At 51.0% G+C, this 13,061-nt stretch overlaps 2 protein-coding genes across 3 annotated transcripts; one reads left to right on the top strand and one right to left on the bottom strand.

The window, feature by feature from the left end:
* Positions 1-359: 359 nt before the first annotated feature.
* On the top strand, positions 360-5,550 carry RARRES2 (retinoic acid receptor responder 2). The gene is made up of 5 exons (XM_060683264.2): positions 360-967; positions 2,279-2,383; positions 3,878-3,982; positions 4,854-4,981; positions 5,414-5,550. Exons 1-4 carry the CDS (start codon positions 656-658, stop codon positions 4,956-4,958), a joined length of 627 nt encoding a protein of 208 aa, XP_060539247.1. The 5' UTR covers positions 360-655; the 3' UTR covers positions 4,959-4,981; positions 5,414-5,550.
* A 2,599-nt stretch (positions 5,551-8,149) lies between these two features.
* On the bottom strand, positions 8,150-12,237 carry LRRC61 (leucine rich repeat containing 61). 2 transcript variants are annotated; one of them, XM_034430564.3, is made up of 2 exons: positions 11,937-12,237; positions 8,150-9,644 (listed from the first exon to the last, which is right to left on the bottom strand). In XM_034430564.3, exon 2 carries the CDS (start codon positions 9,532-9,534, stop codon positions 8,740-8,742), a length of 795 nt encoding a protein of 264 aa, XP_034286455.2. In that variant the 5' UTR covers positions 9,535-9,644; positions 11,937-12,237; the 3' UTR covers positions 8,150-8,739. The 2 variants fall into 2 exon arrangements, with proteins under 2 accessions (XP_034286455.2, XP_060539245.2); XM_060683262.2 differs by lacking the exon at positions 11,937-12,237 and adding an exon at positions 11,463-11,823.
* Positions 12,238-13,061: the final 824 nt, after the last annotated feature.

Raw genomic sequence — 13,061 nt, 5'->3', positions numbered from 1 at the left:
GGTCAAAGTCAAGTCGAGTTTAAGCCCACCATCTGGGGATTCTGGGAGTTGAAGTTCATTTATGCTGCCTGAGGGATTCTGGGAGTTGAAGCCAAATTGAATTGAAGTCCATCATCTGGGCATTCTGGGAGTCGGAGTCTGCTCATGCCCGCTGGAGGATTCTAGGAATCAAATCCACCCATTCTGGCAGGGGGATTCTGGGAGTCAAAAATCCACCTGTGCCAGATGTGGATTCTGGGAGTTGCAGTCCACCCACGTGGGATTGGGGAGTCTGAAACTCCATTCAGCTGTGGAATTATGGGAACTGAAGTCCAGCTGTGCCCCCCCCCAGGAATTCTGGGAATTGAAGTCTTCTCTTTCTTAAAGCCTGGGGAAATTGGGGTGGGGCAGCGTCTAACAAGAAACCGAGTCCGAAACGTCGCCCGAAACGGTCCTATTCCCTCCGCCCGGGGCCAATTGGCGATTGATTGAGAAGGGCAGCTTCGGTGCAACGGCCAATCCCACCCCCCGCGGGTCGCCTGTCCCGGACACTCGTGGGGGTGTCTAACGAAACACCCAGAATGGATCGCGCGGAGTCTCTTTCCCCGAAACGGGTTGAGAGTTTCGGGGAAGCCAGCGGAGATTTCGCAACTGGGGAGGGGGAGTTCCCAGCCCAATGAAGCCAGTGGGCGGGCGTATCTTTGGCCCACTCCCCCGCGGGACAACAACAAGGGGGCGCGGGGAGGGAAGCGGACCGATGACCCACCCAGCATCCCAGCTCCAAAGGAGGGGAAGGAGGAGCGCAGGCGGACCCGCGCAGAAGTTCACTATGTCCCGTTGGTTGCTGTTGTGCGTGTTGCTAGTCCTGATTGAGTTCGGCCGGCCGGCCGCGCTGCAAAACGCCCTGGAGAAAGTCCTGGAGGATTTCCACGGGCGGAACCTGGTCCAGGCGGCTTTCCGAGGGGAGACGGCCAGAGAAGTGGTGGAGGTCAGGCGGCCTGGGAGGAGGGGCGGGCGTGAAGCACGCGTGGGAGGGGGCGGAGGGGCTTCCACGGGAGCAGAGCTTCACCCGGACGCCGTTCCCAGCGGAGACCAAGAAGCTGGTGGGAATTCAGCACGCGTGGGAATACTGGAAAACTTCCACGAGAACGGAGGGAGTCTGGTCCGGGCGACGTTCCGTGGGGAGCCCGCAAGGAAGTAGGTGGGAGGTTGGCAAGCGTGGCTGAAGGATTTCCACGGGCGTGAGACCAGAGGAAATCTGGTCCGGGTGGCGTTCCGAGGTGGTGGAGGTCAGCACGCGTGGGAGTGAGCTCTCCGTGTCCCCCTTCCTCACCCGCCGAAGGGTTTTTCTCTCTCCCACGCTTCCCAAACCAAGCCACGGAGGCATCTCGGGGGTTGCCCGTCTTGGCATCAGCCTTGGGAGTGGTGGTGGTGGGGGGGGGGGACACGCGGCTTGATTGACAGCCCGGTCTGATGGGGGGTCTTTGGGTCCAAGCACAGTTTGGAAAGCTGCGTTTGGGTTTCGTTTCCCTGGGTTCGACGGCCACCGCCCCGGGGAAAGTCCCCGCTGGAAAGAAGGGAGAGGGGAGGGGAAGCCAGTGAGTTGGGCCCCGGAGGCGGGTGTCAGATAGACTGCTGCGGTATAGGGAAGCTCCATTGCGCTCCAGCTGTTGGCAGCTGCTCCTCTGTTGGGCTTTGACTTAGTTTGGAGGGGCGGAGTTAAACAAGGCAACTTAAACAAAGGGACTTTGGAGGTCATCTAGGCCAGCCCCCCTGCTCAAACGGCAGACTCATAGAACGACAAGAGACAATAAGGCTCCAATCCAACCCCCTGTTCAAAGCAGGAGAATAGCAGGGTTGGAAGGAGACTTGGAGGTCATCTAGTCAAACCCCGTGGCCGAGCAGGAGACCCTCCACCTAATTCCAGACAAGTGACTGTCCAGTCTCTTCTTGAAAGCCTCCAGTGATGGAGCACCCACAACTTCCAGTGGCAGGCAGTTCCGCTGGTTAATCGTCCTCAATGATAGGAAATTTTTCCTTCATTCCAGGTTGCTTCTCTCCTGGATGTGTTTCCATCCATCACTTCGGTGCTTTGGAAAATAAGGGGACCCACCCCTCTTCTTTGGGGTAGCCCCCTGCTATTATATCCCCCCTCCCCAAATACCCCCTTCTTGGTCCTGTGAGGGTCTCTCCCATTTCTTACCTGGTCTTAGCTTTTAATTGAATTTTCATTCGCTTTAATTCGCTTTTCATTTGTTTTTAATTTTAATTGTCCTTTGAACTTTTGTGTTCCTCCCAGGAGTTACCGATGGGCACCTATGTCCAGTTGGAAGTCGACCTTGTCCAGACCGTTTGCAAAAAACATCAGTGGAGGAGCCAAAACTGCCAGATCAAAGCGGGCGGCGTGAGTACGCAAACACACACAAACACACAAAGGTTACGGACCCCCTCCCCCCCCCCCCAGTTTCCCGGAACCAAATCTTGCAAATCACAACAAGCAACAAAGCCAAAACCATCGTTTCGCAAGCCAAACCTCAAAAAGACACACAGGAAACTCTCTGGGCGTCGCAGCCTTGGAAGGGACCTCAGAGGTCATCTGGTCCAACCCGCTGCCTGAGCAGGAGACCCTCTACTGTTCCAGACAAAGGGTTGTCCAGTCTCTTTTTCAAAACTTCCAGGGATGGAGCAGCCATGACTTCTGGTGGCGGGGAGTTAATTGTTCTTCTCGTACAACTACTGTTTGAACCGTTTTGAGGCCGAATGGACACATTTAAATAAATAAATAAATAAAAGCTAAATAAATAACTTTATTCTCATTGTACGTGTATAAACAGTATACCCATACAATGAAATTCACTTAACACCCAAAGACCAGATCCAACACACATAACAATCCCCAAACACCCACCCACCCACCACAATTCCCCACCCCTCAACCACCCAAACATCCACACAACAGACCAAGTCATGCTGTCCAACAGCTCACTGATGGTGGCCCTTTACTTCATGGTGGAGTACAATTATAGCTCTGGGATAAAAACTATTCAGAAGATGTGTGGTCCCAGTTTTAATTCTTCTGTATCTTCTGCCAGAAGGCAACAGCCCCAAAAGATTGTAAGCAGGATGGGAAGAGTCTCTGAGAATGTGATGCAACTTCCTCAAACAGCGAAATTCGAAGATGTCGTCCCAGGGCTGGTAGCTGGAGCCCGATGATATTCTGGGCAGTTTTAATGATTCTCTGTAGAGCTTTTCTGTCCGCTAACAGAGCTGCTCCCGTACCATGCAAGAATGCCGTATGTCAGGACACTCTCAATGGTGCTGCGATAGGAGGACAGAATCAGATGCTGAGATAGATTTATCTTCCTGAGCATTCTCAAGAAGTACAGCCTCTTCTGTGCCTTCTTCACAGAAGTAGTCTTAGAGTTGTGTTGTAACTTAACCATGATTTGTCTATCTCTCTCTCCCCCTTTTTTTTCTTTCTTTCTCTTTCTCTTTCCTTTTTCTCTTTGTCTCTCTCTTTTTTCTTTCTCTCTTTCTATTTTTTCTTTTCCTTCCTTCCCTCTTTCTTTTCCTTCTTTCTCTCTGTATCTCTTTCTCTGTATTTCTTTCTCTTCCTCCTTTTTCTCTCTCCTTTTTCTTTCTGTCTCCCTCTTTCACTTTCTTTTTCTTTCTTTCTTTCTCATTCTGTATCTCTTTTCCTTTTTCTCTTTCTCCTTTCTTTTCTTTTTCTCTCCTTCTCTTTCTCTTTCTTTCTGTCTCCTTTTCCTCTCTCCTTTTTCTTTCTTTCTCATTCTTTCTTTTCCTCTTTCTCCTTTCTTTCTTTCTCTCTTTCTCATTCTGTCTCTTTGTTTCTCTTTCTCTCTCGTTTCCTCTTTCTCTCTCTCTCTCTCTTCTCCAGAGGAGGCAGAAATGCCTAGCTTGCTTCAAGTTTGATGTCGCCAATCCCAGGACCCTCATCAACAAATCCCTCCGATGCTTATCTGAACACAATCCCGTCTTCCAGGTGAGTCGGAAACCCCTCCCCCTCCCTCATCCGCTCCCAAACACCCACATCTCTGCTACTCCCCAGTGAGAGGAGACCCCAAAGTCCCCAAATTCCCATGGTGCCGTCAGCTAGGTGCTGTCAGAGGGCTGGGGTCGGGCCTGAGACCTCCTCCCCCTGGTGATTGTCGATCACCAACATCTCAAGAATCCTGGTTTGTTTTCCGCCGGAGAAGGCTTTGTGGATTCTCACACTTATGTCATTTGTGTCTGTGCAACGATTCCAAGCTGGATGCTCGCTTGACTCCTCCCTCCCTCCCGCCTGGCTGGCAATGCCAGCACAGCTGTTTGCTCTCCGGATATGTGGATGCTGCGACCGGCCCAATGGGAACCGAACAGAATCACAGAATGACAGAGTTGGAAGGGACCTCGGAGGTCTTCTAGTCCAACCCCCTCCTCAAGAAGGAGACCCTTACAGAATGACGGAATACCAGACTTGGTTGGTTGTCCAAGGTGACTCTGTTATTCCACCATTCTGTAAAGGTCTCCTGCTGAAGCAGGGGATTGGACTAGAAGACCTCTGAGGTCCCTTCCAACTCCATCCTTCTATGGTTCCTCAAGGATCTCGTGCTTGAGCAGGGGGTTGGACTGGATGATCTCTGAGAGCCCTTTGACCTCCGTCATTCTATAATCCGTCGGGAATGGACCAAGTTCCTTGAGGGGTTCCATTGGCCCCATTGGGAAATGCCAAGGCCATTTCCATGTCATTTGCCCCCTCCCCCCCTCCCACACACTAGCAAATGTGTGTGGGGGGGGGTCTCTTCCCACATTCCTCCATCTTGGGAGGTGCCAGCCCCCCCGTCCTGGTTTCTACCCTTCCCCTCCCCACACAGGAAGTGAGAAGGCAGCAAGAAGAGGAATGCCGGGCCATCAAATCGGCCAACGAAGACCAATACCACCCCGGGAAGTTTGCCTTTTCTATTGGACTTCCTTCCTGATCGTTCCCAGCACACCTGGCCAGGTAGGTCCTTGGCCCTTTTCCATCAACCTCCAAGAGGAACAAGGACCCCACAGTCTTCCTCCTCCTCCTCCTCCCCCCCTTCCTTCTCTTCCCTTCTAGCACTGATGATGTTCTCTAGTTGGGTCATGAAACGTCTGCAAGAAAACCAACAATCTCAGGGAGCAGCAAGGACCCCCCACTCTTCCTCTTCCTCTTCCTTTCTAGCACTGATGATGTTCACACACACACACACACACACACACACACACACACACACACACATTATTGAAGGATTCAGCTGAAAATTGTCCAGTTGAGAGAGAGATAGACAGACAGACAGATAGATTTTTTCCTCTCTGTTGCCCTTCTGTTATCTCTGGGCTTTTTTGGACCGCTTACTATCTGGAGAGGATGTTGAAGGTCTCCCCTTCTCTCTCCCCCTCCCCAATACAGAGCTGCGCAGACTTGGCTGACTGGCATCCAGCGGACATCTGGGCATCGTCCCTCTCCGACAGAAGTCCACTGTTCCAGAAGCATTAACCCCTCCCCTCCCTCACAATGCTCCAATAAAATTGCAAGTTGAGTTTTCATCACACCTGTCATTTCTGCTCTGTGGGCATCCACAGTGGTCCATCATCCCCGGAAGGGTTAGGGTTAGGAGCGTAAGATGTCTAGGGAGCGTAAGACGTCTACAGAGACTCTCAGTCATTCCAGGTCGTGGTTGTGCCAAAAGCTTCTTTTTCCAAGAGGCAGCTGGATGATCTTGGTTTCTTTTTTCTTGAAGAGGTTTCGCTCCACATCCGAGAAGCTTCTTTCGCTCTGACTAACAGTTCAGTTCTTCAGTCAGAAGTGAAGAAGCTTCTGGGATGAGAAAGGAAACCTCTTCAATAGAAAAAAAAAAAAATCATCTGATCGGATGGTGGAGAATGGAAGGATTGATACTCTGTGTTCTCTGTGGGTGCTCCCACCCTCTGGAATGAATTACCTACCGAGCTCTGGACGGCTCCTGATCTCCGCTCCTTCCGTCGGGACTTGAAGACTTGGCTTTTCAAACAAATAGGCTGAGACTGATTCCGGGCTTTATTATTTACTACTAATTAATTATTTGGATTAAATTATGATTTCATTGTACTTGTTTCTTAACTTGTGTTCGTCACCCTGAGTCCTTCGGGAGAATGGCGGCATATAAATACATGTAATAAATAAATAAATAAATAAATAAATAAATAAACAAATAAATACTCCTCGCAGAGAACTGGTCATTTGCATCCTTTTTAGAGAGCCGTTGAGGCCACTTGGAGGTTTCTTTGTGTTTGTCGGTGTCCTCAAATTCACCCAAGTAGTGCAAAGTAGTGCAAATCATGCAAGCTGCAGTTCTAAGAAGCTCCACCCCCATTTGTACTACTCGGATGTGACCCCAACAAACTTCTAAGTGGCCTCAAGAGCTCTCTAAAAGACTGCAAATGACCAGCTGTGTGCAGGGAATATCAGTCCTTCCCTTCCACACCATCCAATCAGCTTGGGTTTTGTTTTGTTTTTGTTTTGCCTTGAAGAGGTTTCCCTTCTCATCCGAGAAGTTTCTTCACTTCTGACCGAAGAACTGAACTGTTAGTCAGAATGGAAGAAGCTTCTCGGATGAGGAGCGAAACCTCTTCAAGAAAAAAGAAACCAAGAACGTCCAGTTGTCTCTTGAAAAAAAGCACATTTGGGGACAAGGCGCAAGACGTGCCCTCTGCGATTTTGGGGAAAGGAGCCAGGCCTCTCTGCAACCAGATGGGAGACAATGATACACAACATAGCAGTGTAGGGCCGTGAAGATTGTGGGAACGTGCAAATGGGGCTGTGTGAATTTGCTTCGGATAGCAAATTCTGGCTTCCCGTTTGCAAATCTGCACACCGTCTTTTCGTTACACGGACACCAAAATAAAAAGAGGGAATTGCAAACATGCTGATGTTTGTTTGTTTTTTAATGGCTTGTCATGTCTCCACTTTGTGAAATTTCTAGCTCGACCCACCCCACCACACCCCACCACACCCCAAGAAAAGAGCAGAAGCAGCTGCGCCAGCCAGGCCGAGATTCAAAATGCTTGCTTAAGGGAGAAAGCTAGGATTAGTCTGGGACGAAGAATTGTGGTTAACTTGTTAGGCAGCATTGGGGGAGGGGGCTTTTCGGAGCAGGCCCGCCGGTGCCCACATACACACACACAGAGAGAGAGGCCACCATGCTCCCAAACCAAAGTGACCACTGCCCTTGGGGGATAGCATAGATGCCCTCGCAGGTTCCCCCCAGTGCAGGCAGGAAGAGCAACAGTTTGGTAAGTTTGGTAAACCTTCTCCTTTTTTGGGGGGGGGGTGTCAACTCAGCGTGCCCAACATGCCATGGCTTACTCTGCATCACCAACTCACTGTGGCCAACTCACCATAGCCAACTAGCCGCAGGACAATTCAACAATAGTTATTTTGAAGAATTTAAAAATCTGAAAATTATTTTTAATCGTTGGCCTTCCCGTTTCGTTCCGTCCCTCCTTTGGCAGCCTTTCATGAAGCATTCTGTTCCACCATTTCTTCAATATTTGTGTAACACTTGTCCCCTGGCGAGCTGGCCATAGAGAGTTGACAATGGCAAGTTGGTTGCGATGAGTTGGCCAGAGAGTTGGCCATGGCAAGTTGGTTGTGTTGAGTTGGTTGTGTTGAGTTGGTTGTGTTGAGTTGGTTGTGATGAGTTGGTTGTGTTGAGTTGGTTGTGTTGAGTTGGTTGTGTTGAGTTGGTTGTGATGAGTTGGTTGTGATGAGTTGGTTGTGATGAGTTGGTTGTGTTGAGTTGGTTGTGATGAGTTGGTTGTGTTGAGTTGGTTGTGTTGAGTTGGTTGTAATGAGTTGGTTGTGATGAGTTGGTTGTGTTGAGTTGGTTGTGTTGAGTTGGTTGTGTTGAGTTGGGTGTGTTGAGTTGGGTGTGTTGAGTTGGTTGTGTTGAATTGGTTGTGATGAATTGGTTGTGATGAGTTGGTTGTGATGAGTTGGTTGTGTTGAGTTGGTTGTGATGAATTGGTTGTGATGAGTTGGTTGTGTTGAGTTGGTTGGTTGTGTTGAGTTGGTTGTGTTGAGTTGGTTGTGTTGAGTTGGTTGTGATGAGTTGGTTGTGATGAGTTGGTTGTGATGAGTTGGTTGTGTTGAGTTGGTTGTGATGAGTTGGTTGTGTTGAGTTGGTTGTGTTGAGTTGGTTGTGATGAGTTGGTTGTGTTGAGTTGGTTGTGTTGAGTTGGTTGTGATGAGTTGGTTGTGATGAGTTGGTTGTGTTGAGTTGGTTGTGTTGAGTTGGTTGTGTTGAGTTGGTTGTGTTGAGTTGGTTGTGTTGAATTGGTTGTGATGAATTGGTTGTGATGAGTTGGTTGTGATGAGTTGGTTGTGTTGAGTTGGTTGTGATGAATTGGTTGTGATGAGTTGGTTGTGTTGAGTTGGTTGGTTGTGTTGAGTTGGTTGTGTTGAGTTGGTTGTGTTGAGTTGGTTGTGATGAGTTGGTTGTGATGAGTTGGTTGTGATGAGTTGGTTGTGTTGAGTTGGTTGTGTTGAGTTGGTTGTGATGAGTTGGTTGTGTTGAGTTGGTTGTGTTGAGTTGGTTGTGATGAGTTGGTTGGGGAGACTAATCCTAACCTGAACCCTAACCCATGGCTAGTTGGCCATAGAGAGTTGGCCGTGGCAAGTTGATTGTGGTGAGTTGGCCATCGTGAGTCGTCGTAGAACCCTTCCCCAGCGCATCCGATGCTCGGCAGCCGGCAGCCTCAAAAGAGGTACGAGTTGGTGTCGGGACGCCCCCCACCAAGGGCCCGCTCAGCCTGGCCGATGCTGTGGTCAGCCTGCTTACTCAACTCCCGGCACTCCAGTAAAGCCTCGCTGAACTGCTTGTAGGCTTCCTCCACAATGGAGCTTCTCCTGGCCGGTTGGACCTCCCAGTAGCCCTCTTCCACCCAGGGCTGAGCCCGGCTGGCCATCTCGCCGAGACCCCCGCCATTGCTGCAACGCTGCAGCGAGCGATCCAGATCCTTGCACAGCTGGTAGAGCTCGCTACCCCGTCCAGACACACGTTCACCGTCGATCACTTTAACCCGCGGGAACATTTCCGCCAGGACTCCCGGGTAGCCGGCGGTGGCGCACAAAGGGTTGCTGAGACGAGCCGGGCCATTGTGGAAGCGCACGTTGTCCAGATGCCGCAACCCAGCCAGGCACTGCAGCTGTTGTGGGTTGCGCAACTGGTTGCCGGATGCGTTGAGACTCTGCAGGCTCTCGCAGCCACTCAGCGGTTCCAGGTTCGAGATACGGTTGGCGGCGATGTTGAGCACGGTCAACGCTTTGAGCGAGGCAAGGGGTCCCAGGTGGGTCAGGCCGTTGGCCGATAGGTCGAGCCACTCCAAGCTGGCACACTCGCCGAGGCAGCCCAGTTCCAGAATCCCGAGACCTCTCAGCTTTAACAGCAGGATGGACTCGAGATCGAATTCTCCCGTCCGGCTTTTTAGCAGCTGGACGGTGATCTTGCCGTTGTAGTCCGGATCGTCGCTTTTCTCGCCCCGGAAGTCCATTTCGGTTCCTCCGGACAGGTCTCGGAAGCAGTCGTGTTCGGCTTAACTCACGCTCCTCTTACTCTTCATTTTGGGCCATGGAAGGACCAGTTGGATCTAAGCCATCCCTCCTGCGGGGAAGGGAAAGGTGGAAAATCAAAAAGAGACCCGTGTCAGGGGGAGGGGGGGAGAAACACAGCTAGTCCTCTAGTTATGACGGCAACCCAGCCCAAAATTCCTCCTCCAGGACACTGTTCCAGTTACTTTTGCCCTGTTTTACGACCTTTCTTGCCACCATCGTTAAGTGAATCTCTGCAGTTTTTCAAATTCATCGCACGGCCGTTCAGCGAATCTGGATTCCCCGTTGACTTTCCTCAGGGATCACATAATCCATGGACATAGCATGCCTAAGGTGGGACAAGAACTCCCAGACTCCTGGTGATTGGCCCAGTCACCCAGTCGGCTTTCAGGCCTAAGGCGGGACTAGAACTCACAGCCTCCTGGTGATTGGCCCAGTCACCCAGTCGGCTTTCAGGCCTAAGGCGGGACTAGAACTCACAGCCTCCTGGTGATTGGCCCAGTCACCCAGTCGGCTTTCAGGCCTAAGGCGGGACTAGAACTCCCAGCCTCCTGGTGATTGGCCCAGTCACCCAGTCGGCTTTCAGGCCTAAGGCGGGACAAGAACTCCCAGCCTCCTGGTGATTGGCCCAGTCACCCAGTCGGCTTTCAGGCCTAAGCCGGGACTAGAACTCCCAGCCTCCTGGTGATTGGCCCAGTCACCCAGTCGGCTTTCAGGCCTAAGGCGGGACTAGAACTCACAGCCTCCTGGTGATTGGCCCAGTCACCCAGTCGGCTTTCAGGCCTAAGGCGGGACTAGAACTCACAGCCTCCTGGTGATTGGCCCAGTCACCCAGTCGGCTTTCAGGCCTAAGGCGGGACTAGAACTCACAGCCTCCTGGTGATTGGCCCAGTCACCCAGTCGGCTTTCAGGCCTAAGGCGGGACTAGAACTCACAGCCTCCTGGTGATTGGCCCAGTCACCCAGTCGGCTTTCAGGCCTAAGGCGGGACAAGAACTCCCAGCCTCCTGGTGATTGACATAAACTGACCCAATGGGCTTTCATGGTTCAGGCTGCCCTCTGATCCTCAGGGAATCCCTGATCCTCGGGGAAGATGTCCTGCATTTGCCTCATGTGAGGGACCCTGTGATTGAGGCCCCAGAAAGAGGAGGGGACCTTAGAAGCAGCCGGTTCGATACTGAGACGGGCGGCATATAAATTTGATAATAAAAATAAAACAAAACAAATAAAATAAAATATAATATAAATAATATAATAAATATAATAATAAAATAAAATAACAATAATAATAAATAAATAAATAATAAAAACAAAAAGTAAAATCATAAAATGAAAAAATTATAAACTGATAAAAGATAAAATAAAATAAAATAAAAAATAACAGAACAAAAAATAAAATAAAGCCTAAGAAATGAAATTGTAAAAAAAAAAAGTAAAATCATAACATGAAATGAAAAATGAATAGAATCAAATCAAATCAAATCAAATATCAATCAAATAACCATGAAAATAAAAGGAATCAAATCAAATAAGTAATAAAAAAAGAATAAAAAATAAAAATACAATAAAAAAGAATAAAATCAAATAATTAAGAAACTAAACTAAACTAAATTAAAGAAGACAACTTTTGCAAAACTCGTCTTGCAATAAAACCGCCATTGCTCCCATCCTGTACCCCAAATCTCTCCTTGGGATCTTTTCAGGACACGGCCCATGCCTAAGGTGCTAGTTCTCAAGCAATATGCTTTTCGGGGATCTATGAGCCGTTGCTGTGGATAATCCAGAGTCGGGGTGGGGGGCTGCTTGAGTTTATTGGGGGGGTTGATGGGGGAGGGGCTGGGGGCCCGTCACTTTCTCCCAGCCTTCCCTACCTGGCAGGGCTGTTGCAGCTGGGGGGGGGGGCGCAGAGAAAATACCGGCCCTGGGCCTTGCCTTTTTGCACCTGGCAGGATCAAGAAAGCCCCCCACAACAACCTCCCCCCACATTGATGGGATGCCACGGGCCCCGGCAACCATCCCCAAAACAAACACGGTTGCTAGGGAGGGTCTCCAAGGAGGGGGCTGTTTCAGGGAGCCCTCCCCCACGCTGCCCTTTGGGGGGGTGTTCCCGTCTCTCCCTCCCACCGGCAAAACCCCCCTCCCAAACGGAGGGGCGCAGATGCAAACGGAGAGAAAATTGGGGGGGGGAACCAGTATCTTTCCTCTGCATCTCTTCCCCGGCGTTTCCATGGCAACCCTTTGGCATCTCGAGCATCCTTCCTCCCTCCCTGCCTTCCTGGGGTCTTTGGGAGGGGGGGATTTGAGCCAAAACCCCCCCATTCGTTTTCTACCATGCAGCCCCTTACCCTCTCGCTCCTCCTCCTCCTCTTCCTCCTCCTCCTCCCTCCGGCTGTTCCGGGCCCCTCCCTGCCCAGAAACCGCCCGCGTTGCCAAGGCAACACCCCGCGGGACGAGGGGGGGGGAAGTGGAGGGGGCTGGAACGCTGCCCGGGTTACACCCGGTTTAAAGGCGCAGCGGTGCACAAGGCTGGATTCCCGCCCCCCCCACCCCGAGAAAGGAAAAAAATGGGGAGGGGGCAGCCTTTCTGCAACCCGGACGCCCGCGGGCGCCACCCGCAGTCCAGGGAGAGGGAAGCTGCCCCCCCCCTCTTGGGTCCGCAAACTCTACCCGCTTTGTTATCCCACCGGCGGGGGAGGATGGGAAGCGTAGTCTCGCGCAATTGCGGGTGGCGGGAGACCCGGGTGGAAAGGGTGAGGGTCTCTTTTTAGGGTTTCAACGGGAGGGGGGGAGAGAGAAAATCCTTGCCAAACGGGAGGAGGAGAGGGGGTCTATTTCTTCTCCCCACCACCACCACCAGCTTGAATTAAACCACAATTCCAGGTTTTTGCTCTTCCCGGGGAAGGGGTGGGGGCTTCCAAGGGAGGGGGGCCTTTATTTGGGGGGCGGGGAAGCGCAGACTTCAAATCCACAGACGTTTTGTGACCCAACTAGGGAACATCATCAGTGCCATAAGGCAATGGAGTTTGAGAAGAGGAGGAGGAGGATTGTGGAGTTCTTGGTGACCTCTGAGCTGGGTGGTTTTCTTGCAGATGTTTTGTGACCCAACTAGGTAACGTCATCAGTGCTAGAAGGGAGGAAGAGGACTGTGGGGTTTTTGGTGCGGAATTTGGCTATTTTCTTGCAGACGTTTATTACCAAATTAGGTAACGTCATCAGTGCTACAAAGAAGAGGGGTTTGTAAGAGGGGGGAGGAGGAGGAGTAAAGGAGGGGGAGGGAGAGGAGGACAACTGTGGGGTCCTTGGTGTTCCCTGAGCTTTGTGGTTTTCTTGTAGACGTTCCATGACCCAACTATACAACGTCATCACCTTCTAGCCCTGATGACATTCCCTAGTTGGGTCATGAGACGTCAGCAGAGACAACCCAGCCTGGAGTTCAACCCTGATCTAGGTAGACATTTTCTTTTCATATT

The sequence above is a fragment of the Pantherophis guttatus genome, chromosome 4 (genome assembly GCF_059756535.1).
Source record: "Pantherophis guttatus breed Tessera chromosome 4, ASM5975653v1, whole genome shotgun sequence".
NCBI classification, from domain to species: domain Eukaryota; kingdom Metazoa; phylum Chordata; class Lepidosauria; order Squamata; family Colubridae; genus Pantherophis; species Pantherophis guttatus.
Note: the sequence above shows the minus strand (reverse complement) of the source record. Positions and strands in the feature narration are given on the sequence as shown.